General features: G+C 49.7%; 1 protein-coding gene across 6 annotated transcripts in view; it reads left to right on the top strand.

Moving 5' to 3' along the window:
• The window catches only part of ZNF711 (ZFX family zinc finger ZNF711), a 34,947-nt gene extending 23,698 nt beyond the window's left edge, over window positions 1-11,249 (top strand). For all 6 annotated transcript variants that reach the window (XM_083160358.1, XM_083160356.1, XM_083160360.1 and 3 more), the window contains 2 exons: window positions 2,579-2,719; window positions 7,331-11,249. In XM_083160358.1, coding sequence (XP_083016484.1) covers window positions 2,579-2,719; window positions 7,331-8,511 — 1,322 coding nt within the window. In that variant the 3' untranslated portion in view covers window positions 8,512-11,249. The remainder of the gene's footprint in view (window positions 1-2,578; window positions 2,720-7,330) is intronic.
• The last annotated feature ends 927 nt before the right edge of the window (window positions 11,250-12,176 follow it).

Below are 12,176 nucleotides of genomic sequence, written 5' to 3'. Positions count from 1 at the left end.
AATGTTATTTATGTAGCGCTCTTTCTCCAAAAGGACTCAAGGCGCTTAACAGATAGAATGAATATAATACAGTACAGGAACAATGAAGTACAGAAAAGCTTTTCATAAACAATGCTTAACGGAGTGAAGGAAACGCTTGAGTAAACAGGAAAGTCTTAAGTCTGCTTTTGAAGTATTCTAGAGTGGGGTCTCTCGAACTGTGCGGGGAAGTGAGTTCCATAAAGTCGGAGCTGAATGGCTAAAGGCTCAATTCCCAGATGAATTATGGGAGATCCTAGGTACTGCTAAAAGTCCTTTGTCTTCAGACCGCAGTAATCGGGTGGGACAGTATGGAATCAGAAGCTGCTGCAGGTACCTTGGGCCTTGGTCATGTAGAGCTTTGAAGCTCAGTAAGTTAATCATGAAGATGATTCACCATCTGGCAGCCAGTGAAGGGAGTAGAGAATGGGAGTTATGTGGCAGGAGCGGGGCTGGTTGGTTAATAGTCTGGCAGCTGTGTTTTGTACCAGCTGTAATCGGTGCAGTTCTTTTGCTGGTAGACCCAGGTAGAGAGCATTGCAGTAATCCAACAAAGATGACTTTTGGCAGATCTTTAGGGGATTAAGTGTTTGATTCTGGCTATGTTCCTCAGTATTTGATTGTGGCTGATGCTTAAGTGTCAAGCCACCATCCAGTACCACGCCAAGATTCCGCACATGATCAAAGTTTTGTAATTCTGTACCCCCAAGTGTCAGTCCAGTTGGGTGGCTTTGCCGCAGTCTTGTCCTTTGATGTTGAGGTCCAATCATAAGGACCTCTGTTTTATCAGGATTCAGTCTCAGCCAACTGGCATCATCCATTCCTGGAGCTCAGCTAGACAGCCATTTAGGGTTGTTATTGGGACAAGTACAATTGTGTATCATCTGCATAGCAGATAAGGCCATGGTGCCGAATTATGTCACCCAGTGGTAGCATGTACACTGCAAAAGGCATGGGGATAGTATAGAACCTTGTGGGGCACCGCATGGCAGTGGCACGGATGAAGATGAGTACCAGAGACCCATGGTCCACAGTATCAAATGCTGCAGGGAGATCCAGAAGGATGAAGATTGAGCAGCCTCCTCTGTCTCTTGCCATCAGAAGATCATTGAGCACATATACCAGAGCTGTATCAGTGCTATGTCCTCTCCTGAATCCTGACTGGAATAGATCATACATATCATGAGATATCAGGCGGGTTTCCAGTTGGTTTGCAACCACTTTTTCAATGACTTTTCCTAGAAAAGGAAGGTTTGATACCGGTCTGTAGTGGGTCATGCAGTCTGGATCTAAATTACTGTTTTTAAGTAGAGGTCTAACAATTGCTTCCTTTAGGGGTTGAGGAAAAATTCCTGTCTGCAAAGAGCATTGAAAAAGCTTTGCAAAGACAGGGCCAATTATATCCATGCACCCTATTAGGAGCTTGGTTGGGGCAGGGTCCAGATCACAGGAAGTGGGACGCAAAATCCAGACAATTTCAGCAATGTCCTTTACATCGTCCATGGTCAAACCATGAGGATAGGTGGCTTACATTGTCAGGCTTGGTAGTTTGGCGGCATCTGGGGAGATTCAACCCTGATGGCAGATATGTTATCTGAAAATAATTTTGCAAACTCGTTACATCCTCCCTGGGAGAGTGGCTCATCAGTGGCTCATCAGTGGCTCATCAGTGGCTCATCAGTGGCTCATCAGGCTTTGGGCCTGCTGGCTTGCAAAGCATTTCCACTGTGCGGATACGTTGAGCCGGCCTATCGGCTGCTGCCATGATCTCAGTTGACAGGAACTCTGACTTCTTACGGTTATTGTTGATTGATATTCCTCAATATGCTTAGTTAGTTCTATCTTGTCCTCCATAAGGTTAGTCTTCCTCCATTGTCTTTCAATTCTACGCCCCCTTTTCTTGAGCGCATTAAGACTGCTGTCAAACCAGGAAGCTTGGCGATATGGTCTGAGACGTTGTATATGCCCTGGGGCTATACTATCAAGTGCAGACCACACGACCATTAGGCCTGATTCAGGTCTGTCGCCCCCCTCGAGAACCCCCGCCATGTACACGTCCATTCGCATCAGGCCGGCTAGAGGAAAATTTTGATTTTTACTTATAATCAAATTAATTTTCCTCTTGTCCCTGGTGTTTGCAGCCACCGCGTAGCCCAGGACTTATTTGGCGGCTTCCGGTCAGTTGATGATGTCATCCACCCTCCCCCAGCAGGCATCACACGCTTGCGTTTTCCCAGACACACCCATGATACGGCCGGGATCCACCCCCACACGCCCACTCCCTGTCAGTCATGCTGTGGTCGGCTTGCAAATAGAAATATTTACAGCAGGCCTTGCGTATGCGCATTGCGGCCATTGAGCAAGCGCAGTAGCCCAAACATTAGCCAGCATCCTAATTCTGAGCTGGCAGATCACGTATGAATTTGGCCCATAGAGTGAGTAGATGGCAGTCGGGGTGGAAACCTGCGGAGGGGCTGCATGATGCATAGGACCCCACTGTTTGCAGCACTGATCGTTGTGTCTGGAATCCAGGTTATTATGTGATCTCTTCGTCCCTCAGGAAACCTGGAATCCCGGCTGGAGAATAAGAATGGAACGGCCACGCAGTACCTGCAGATCTGCGACAGCATCGCCACCAGCAGGGCGCTCAAGCAGAAAGCCAAGAAGAGGAGACGAGGCGACGCCAGGCAATGGCAGACGGGTAATGTGCCATATGTAATCTGTGCTTCGCAGTTAGATAGGTATCCCACCCCTACAGCACAGTCACACAGATATCCAGTCTGTGCATCGCAGCCAGGAAGGTATCCCACCCCTACAGCACAGTCACGCAGATATCCAGTCTGTGCATCGCAGCCAGGCAGGTATCCCACCCCTACAGCGCAGTCACGCAGATATCCAGTCTGTGCATCGCAGCCAGGAAGGTATCCCACCCCTACAGCACAGTCACGCAGATATCCAGTCTGTGCATCGCAGCCAGGCAGGTACCCCACCCCTACAGCACAGTCACGCAGATATCCAGTCTGTGCATCGCAGCCAGGAAGGTATACCACCCCTACAGCGCAGTCACGCAGATATCCAGTCTGTGCATCGCAGCCAGGAAGGTATCCCACCCCTACAGCGCAGTCACGCAGATATCCAGTCTGTGCATCGCAGCCAGGCAGGTATCCCACCCCTACAGCGCAGTCACGCAGATATCCAGTCTGTGCATCGCAGCCAGGCAGGTATCCCACCCCTACAGCGCAGTCACGCAGATATCCAGTCTGTGCATCGCAGTCACACAGGTATCCCACCCCTACAGCGCAGTCACGCAGATATCTAATCTGTGCATCGCAGCCAGGCAGGTATCCCACCCCTACAGCGCAGTCACGCAGATATCCAGTATGTGCATCGCAGCCAGGAAGGTATCCCACCCCTACAGCGCAGTCACGCAGATATCCAGTATGTGCATCGCAGCCAGGAAGGTATCCCACCCCTACAGCGCAGTCACGCAGATATCTAATCTGTGCATCGCAGCCAGGCAGGTATCCCACCCCTACAGCGCAGTCACGCAGATATCCAGTCTGTGCATCGCAGCCAGGCAGGTATCCCACCCCTACAGCGCAGTCACGCAGATATCCAGTCTGTGCATCGCAGCCATGCAGGTATCCCACCCCTACAGCGCAGTCACGCAGATATCCAGTCTGTGCATCGCAGCCAGGCAGGTATCCCACCCCTACAGCGCAGTCACGCAGATATCCAGTCTGTGCATCGCAGCCATGCAGGTAACTCACCCCTACAGCGTAGTCACGCAGATATCCAGTCTGTGCATCGCAGCCATGCAGGTATCCCACCCCTACAGCGCAGTCACGCAGATATCCAGTCTGTGCATCGCAGCCAGGCAGGTATCCCACCCCTACAGCGCAGTCACGCAGATATCCAGTCTGTGCATCGCAGTCAGACAGGTATCCCACCCCTACAGCGCAGTCACGCAGATATCCAGTCTGTGCATCGCAGCCAGACAGGTATCTCACCCCTACAGCGCAGTCACGCAGATATCCAGTCTGTGCATCGCAGCCAGGCAGGTATCCCACCCCTACAGCGCAGTCACGCAGATATCCAGTCTGTGCATCGCAGTCAGACAGGTATCCCACCCCTACAGCGCAGTCACGCAGATATCCAGTCTGTGCATCGCAGTCAGACAGGTATCCCACCCCTACAGCGCAGTCACGCAGATATCCAGTCTGTGCATCGCAGCCAGACAGGTATCTCACCCCTACAGCGCAGTCACGCAGATATCCAGTCTGTGCATCGCAGCCAGGAAGGTATCCCACCCCTGCAGCACAGTCACGCAGATATCCAGTCTGTGCATCGCAGCCAGGCAGGTATCCCACCCCTACAGCGCAGTCACGCAGCTATCCAGTCCGTGCATCGCAGCCAGGCAGGTATCCCACCCCTACAGTGCAGTCACGCAGATATCCAGTCCGTGCATCGCAGCCATGCAGGTATCCCACCCCTACAGCGAAGTCACGCAGCTATCCAGTCTGTGCATCGCAGCCAGGCAGGTATCCCACCCCTACAGCGCAGTCACGCAGATATCCAGTCTGTGCATCGCAGCCAGGCAGGTATCCCACCCCTACAGCGCAGTCACGCAGATATCCAGTCTGTGCATCGCAGCCAGGCAGGTATCCCACCCCTACAGCGCAGTCACGCAGATATCCAGTCTGTGCATCGCAGCCAGGCAGGTATCCCACCCCTACAGCGCAGTCACGCAGCTATCCAGTCTGTGCATCGCAGCCAGGCAGGTATCCCACCCCTACAGCGCAGTCACGCAGTTATCCAGTCTGTGCATCGCAGTCAGACAGGTATCCCACCCCTACAGCGCAGTCACGCAGATATCCAGTCTGTGCATCGCAGTCAGACAGGTATCCCACCCCTACAGCGCAGTCACGCAGATATCCAATCTGTGCATCGCAGTCAGACAGGTATCCCACCCCTACAGCGCAGTCACGCAGATATCCAGTCTGTGCATCGCAGTCAGACAGGTATCCCACCCCTACAGCGCAGTCACGCAGATATCCAGTCTGTGCATCGCAGTCAGACAGGTATCCCACCCCTACAGCGCAGTCACGCAGATATCCAGTCTGTGCATCGCAGCCAGACAGGTATCTCACCCCTACAGCGCAGTCACGCAGATATCCAGTCTGTGCATCGCAGCCAGGAAGGTATCCCACCCCTGCAGCACAGTCACGCAGATATCCAGTCTGTGCATCGCAGCCAGGCAGGTATCCCACCCCTACAGCGCAGTCACGCAGCTATCCAGTCTGTGCATCGCAGCCAGGCAGGTATCCCACCCCTACAGCGCAGTCACGCAGATATCCAGTCTGTGCATCGCAGCCAGGAAGGTATCCCACCCCTACAGCGCAGTCACGCAGATATCCAGTCTGTGCATCGCAGCCAGGCAGGTATCCCACCCCTACAGCGCAGTCACGCAGATATCCAGTCTGTGCATCGCAGCCAGGCAGATATCCCACCCCTACAGCGCAGTCACGCAGATATCCAGTCTGTGCATCGCAGCCAGGCAGGTATCCCACCCCTACAGCGCAGTCACGCAGATATCCAGTCTGTGCATCGCAGCCAGGAAGGTATCCCACCCCTACAGCGCAGTCACGCAGATATCCAGTCTGTGCATCGCAGCCAGGAAGGTATCCCACCCCTACAGCGCAGTCACGCAGATATCCAGTCTGTGCATCGCAGCCAGGAAGGTATCCCACCCCTACAGCGCAGTCACGCAGATATCCAGTCTGTGCATCGCAGCCAGGAAAGTATCCCACCCCTACAGCGCAGTCACGCAGATATCCAGTCTGTGCATCGCAGCCAGGCAGGTATCTCACCCCTACAGCGCAGTCACGCAGATATCCAGTCTGTGCATCGCAGCCAGGCAGGTATCCCACCCCTACAGCGCAGTCACGCAGATATCCAGTCTGTGCATCGCAGCCAGGCAGGTATCCCACCCCTACAGCGCAGTCACGCAGATATCCAGTCTGTGCATCGCAGCCAGGCAGGTATCCCACCCCTACAGCGCAGTCACGCAGATATCCTGTCTGTGCATCGCAGCCAGGCAGGTATCCCACCCCTACAGCGCAGTCACGCAGATATCCAGTCTGTGCATCGCAGCCAGGAAGGTATCCCACCCCTACAGCGCAGTCACGCAGATATCCAGTCTGTGCATCGCAGCCAGGAAGGTATCCCACCCCTACAGCGCAGTCACGCAGATATCCAGTCTGTGCATCGCAGCCAGGAAGGTATCTCACCCCTACAGCGCAGTCACGCAGATATCCAGTCTGTGCATCGCAGCCAGGCAGGTATCCCACCCCTACAGCGCAGTCACGCAGATATCCAGTCTGTGCATCGCAGCCAGGCAGGTATCCCACCCCTACAGCGCAGTCACGCAGATATCCAGTCTGTGCATCGCAGCCAGGAAGGTATCCCACCCCTACAGCGCAGTCACGCAGATATCCAGTCTGTGCATCGCAGCCAGGAAGGTATCCCCTTGTTATAACCCTTGGTATATGTGAGAGTTTCTATCATGTCCCCCCTTTCCCTTCTCTGCTCTAAACTATACATATTCAGCTCTTTTAGTCTTCCTGGTCCGTTTTGTGATGGCCATGCCCCATTTTAGTTGCCCTTCTTTGTACAACCTATAAAGATACTTTGTGTTTGCACTTCTCTCTAGCTGGTCATGCTCATTTGGCCGTATATCATTCGGTCAGTGGTGTCTGGGTAACATGCCAGCATCAGATGGTTGCGTTTTAGTCTAATAATGTTTAAGCGTAATAAGAATTGTCATAGACACTGAGATACAAGAAATCCAGGGCCGCATGTGTGCGTTTGTGGCAGGACATCATTATGGGTCTATATTCAGCTTTGTTAGCAAAACAAAAAACGCATGCAAATGGGCAAAACCATGCTGCGCTGTAGGTGGGGCAGATGTTTAAGGCGCAGAGAGAGTTAGATTTGGGTGGGGTGTGTTCAAACTGAAATCTAAACTGCAGTGTAACAATAAAGCAGCCAGTATTTACCCTGCACAGAAACAAAATAATCCCCTCAAATCTAACTCTCTCTGCACATGTTACATCTGCCTCACCTGCAGTGCAGCATGGTTTTGCCCAGTTGTGTGTTTTGTTAATAAAGCTGAAGCAGGACCTATCCACTGTGTATAGGATTGTAAGTGCCACATATAGGAAGCCTGCTAAGTGTTATATATATATATATGCGGTAGTTATTACATCTTTAACATACATGGCAACAATTGTGTTTGGTTTCCTTCCTCCAGCGGTCATTATTGGTCCGGACGGTCAGCCGTTAACGGTGTATCCCTGTCACATATGTGGGAAGAAGTTCAAGTCTCGGGGTTTCCTGAAGAGACACATGAAGAACCACCCAGATCACATGGTGATGAAGAAGAAGTACCAGTGCACGGACTGCGACTTCACCACCAACAAGAAGGTGAGTTTCCACAACCACCTGGAGAGTCACAAGCTGAGCAGCAAGGTGGACAAGTCGCACGAGTTCACCGAATACACGCGGAGATACCGGGAGGCCAGCCCGCTCAGCTCCAACAAACTTATCCTGAGGGACAAAGAACCCAAACTCCACAAGTGCAAATACTGTGACTACGAGACAGCCGAGCAGGGCCTTCTGAACCGCCACCTGCTGGCAGTCCACAGCAAGAACTTTCCCCACGTGTGCGTTGAATGCGGAAAGGGTTTCAGACACCCTTCCGAGCTGAAGAAACACATGAGGACGCACACGGGCGAGAAGCCTTACTTGTGCCATTTTTGCGAATTCCGCTGCGCCGACCAGTCCAACCTAAAAACGCACATTAAAAGCCGTCACGGGACGGACTTGCCCTTTAAGTGTGAACAGTGCCCCCAGGCGTTTACAGACGAGAAGGAACTCTTACGGCACACGGAGCTCTTTCAGGGTCACAAAACGCACCAGTGCCCCCACTGCGACCACAAGAGCACCAACTCCAGCGACCTCAAACGCCACATAATATCCGTGCACACAAAGGACTTCCCCCACAAATGTGAGGTGTGTGAGAAAGGCTTTCACCGCCCCTCGGAACTGAAGAAGCACAGCGAGACGCATAAGGGGAAGAAGATCCACCAGTGCAGACACTGTGACTTTAAAACCTCCGACCCATTTATTCTGAGCGGCCACATCCTCTCAGTCCACACCAAGGACTTGCCTTTCAAATGTAAAAAATGTAAACGCGGCTTTCGGCTCCAGCCGGAACTGAAGAAGCACATGAAAACGCACAGTGGGAAGAAGGTCTACCAGTGCCAGTATTGCGAATATAGCACGACGGACGCGTCGGGATTTAAGCGTCACGTCATCTCAATACACACAAAGGACTACCCGCATCGGTGCGAGTTTTGCAAAAAGGGATTTCGGCGGCCGTCAGAAAAAAATCAGCATATAATGAGGCACCACAAAGAGGCCATGCTGTAACTGCGCACTTCCCACGGCAACGGACATTGGACTGTCTCCTTAGCAACAAGAGAGCGAGGTTAGCCCCTTCACTGATGGGTATGGCGACTAAACTCCCCATTTTCCTTATTTGCACTTGGTTGCTTAGTCCTCAGCAGTGAAGAGGTTAATTCGGGTGCCAGGAGAGCACCTTGTCCCTATCAAAGTTCAGAGAATTGAAAAGAACTACTAATCTAGATGGCAGAGAGGGGCAGCCTGTGATCTGATATCCGATGAACTACAAGTCCCAGCACACCTGCCCAGCAATAGGCTGCCCGCCTCAGATCTGCCGGGGACGTTGACTAGTAATTTGGCCAACAGTGGTTGTCCTCGTCTCTGCCGAGGTTCCTAATCACCAATAAAGCCGAGTGATCATCAACCTCGTTTGGCTTTATTGGGGAAAAGTCAGATTTTCAGGTGGAGTATAAAGTGTTTCTATAAAGCGTTTACAGAGCCGCCAACGCCACGGCGTTATATAATACAGTATTTAGAGTAGCAGTCTTCTAAGACGAAGGTGAAATACTGCAAGATAAGGTGCTAGAAGAGTGTACAGAAGATCCCTTTTTATCTTGTATTACAGTTGAATGTTGTTTGGTGGGAACATGTTTTATTGTATGTATGTATGTATGTATGAGTCTAATGCTTTTTTTATCTTAAAAATATATATATACAAATATATCTATAGATGGAAAATTATACCCGTAACGAAAGGTTAGCACTGTTATTTCTGATGAGAGTTCTGTTCCGAGTGAGAGCAAATGTCGGAGAGGGTCATTAAGCGCCACCCTGGCCGCTGGTGGGAATATGTATATCAGTCTGTCTATACATCCATGCTGTGATGTGGCCATGCCGTAAGTAACCATTACACAATGACGCCACTATACAAGTCCTACAGTCGCCCATAATAAGTTACGCATCTAAATAACGCCATGTGTTCGCATGCTTCGGACAAAACAACCTATCTCATTAGAAGAAAAGAAAATATCCCTGTTAATCAGAAATTTTTATGTTGTCTTTTTAGGTTTTAAAATGTGACTGGTTGGACTCTTGTACACAAAACAAAAAGAATATAAAAAGGCATCACAAAAGGCTGTTTATTGGCCCATCTGGAGGATAGTGGCAACCATGGGGTATAGAGCAGGCCAACCTGTGGTTCTGCGGCTGTTTAAAACAACAATTCCCAGCATTCCTTGCCACAGTTTTGCTATTAGAGAATGCTAAAACTGTGGAAGGCATGCTCGGAGGTGTAGTTTCACAAAAGCTAGAGATCCACAAGTTGTCCAGGCCTGGTGTAGAGGTCCCTGTGAGGAGCAGGCAAATCAAATGGGTGTGTCTGGGTTGACATTTAAAAAGGGGCCACAGTTTTTTGTTTGGTGTCTGTATATTACAGCGAGTTTACAGCTTCACTAATTATGATTCGGACCAGGTGCCTTGCTACCGCTGTGCTTGACCCATTTTACGTTCCCATTCGTAGTCCGTCTGGATGGGAAAGTATGAAAAGTTTTTTTCAAAAATTCTGCAAAAAAACAAACTCACGTCGATCTTTTCATGCGTTGACCATGACTACATTTTGCTTGTGTTGACCTATTGTTCATGTTAAACCCATAGTCTAGAACCCCATCAAACTAACCTGGACGTAGAGAAGCTGCTGTATACCTTCAACATCCCACCAGCCCCTCTCAGCCAATCGGAAGACAGTTTGACTCATGCCTATTGAGTGCACCATATGTGGAGCAGATTACTGAGTTTTAATAGTTTTATTCTGGTTTTTTTTACTCCACGGGGTTAGGATTGCTCTTAGCCCTCTGTCTGCTGCACTGGCACTTGGGCAGACTAAATGGGTCAAGTGGTTATTCTCTACCGCCAAATGCTAGGTTTTCTGTTACCTTGCGCCAGAACCTACGACCGGAACAGGGCAGCCAGGACTCACTCACTCTCATTGCATTACTCTCCCACCGGTGCAGGACTGTTGTGCAGTAGAGGACTGTTGGTGAACAGTTTCCTGTATGTCTGGTCCCACCATAGCCGAAGATATATGGCTCCTATTTTATAAGGTATAAATGTTCCTTCAGGGACCTTGTTAGTTCTAGGCATGTGGACTTCAGATGCCCATACTTGGTTTTCCAACAAGACCATGCTGTGTTGTGAACTGGTCCTCCAGATAAGCTGAAGGCTGTGTCCAAGCCGACTTGTAATCCGGGCATTGCGCTATGTTTCAGGTAGTGGCAATGTGATTTGGGCCTTGAGGGTCTTCTCATCTTGTATGATGGACAACGAAGGAGGTTTAACAAGCAGCTTTGGCGCAACCCCCCTATATGCGTTACATGTAAACTAACTTCTGGTTGGCTGAGAGGGGTTGATGTGATGTAAAGAAAAGTTTTTGGCTTCTAACAAATTTGCCCAGTTCCTTCTTGAGTGCCCTCTACACGCCATGGTTGGAAGTGTCCCCCAGATGGAGTAAGAGAAACAGACTGTGAGCATCAAGAGTCCATTTTTTTTTTTCATCGTTTGTATAAAGAGAAGTCTATGAATTTATTATATATAATTTAAAACTTTTTCCCCGTTTCTTAGGAAAAAAACCTCCCAAGATCCCCCAAGGCTTATGTGGCTGTAACTGATTGTCTATGTTGTAAGAATGTTGTTACTGTTAACGTGAGACTATTTCTTAATGTGTTTACTCATCACAATGAGCAGAAAATAAAGAGCAAACTCTTGCGTTTCGCCACTGTTTGATTTAAGGTGTATCGGATAGACGAATGGAGGCGACAGATTAATTTACGACATGAGAATATGCAGATAATTTACTGTTCTTCCAATCAATGGTGAAGCGAAGAGTAAGCTGCATTACTCGTGTTTGTAGATTGTTAATATTCTTAGAAGTTACTATGCTCACTCTGACCAGTCATTTTACATCCGGGTTACTAAAGAACCTTATATTCTTCATCAGGGTACCTCTGCCACTTATAGCAATCATACAGAGCATGGCGTGTTTCGCTTGGATGAAACAGGAATTCTGTCTCCACTGCTCTTTTATTAGTTCTGGGACCACTGCAAAGTAGACAGGTCCCAGGGCTAAAAAAAATTGTGTGATTACCTCACTCCATTTGTCTGTGGCAGCTCCAATATTTTGTGACTTAGAATGGTAGGTAAAAGGAGCACTCTATGTACAAGTTAAACTCAAAAAACAAATATGAGTAAACACCTGTAAAATAAATTTTGGGGGGTTAAAATCAATGTTTACACTCCTTTTGGAGTATTTGGGAGTCCCCGATGTTATTTGCCTATTTGTCCCTAGCTTAAGAAGTTGGCGGCGCAGCTCAGTGGCTGCAGATGGAAAGTTATCCACGTCAGTGTGCGGCAGATAACAGCAGTGTGGTTGAGCGTGGCCGGCATCCTGGCACAGCGTCCTCTTCAGCGGCTGATGGATGTCGGGGTTTGGCGGTGGAGATTAACTCCTCTGCTCCAATGCATTTCATGCCACTGGGGGCACTTTGTCAAGGATGCAGACTGTTTGAAAAGCGTTTTTTTTTATTCTCAAATTATTAAAAAAAACATTCCCGCAGGAAATGGATTTCCAGAAGTTAAAACTTTAGGGGGGAACTGCATGTTCTCCTTATGGCATAGGTTCCCAAACGCGGTCCAAAACT

The sequence above is a fragment of the Crinia signifera genome, chromosome 9 (genome assembly GCF_055691185.1).
Source record: "Crinia signifera chromosome 9, ASM5569118v1, whole genome shotgun sequence".
Taxonomy (NCBI): domain Eukaryota; kingdom Metazoa; phylum Chordata; class Amphibia; order Anura; family Myobatrachidae; genus Crinia; species Crinia signifera.
Note: the sequence above shows the minus strand (reverse complement) of the source record. Positions and strands in the feature narration are given on the sequence as shown.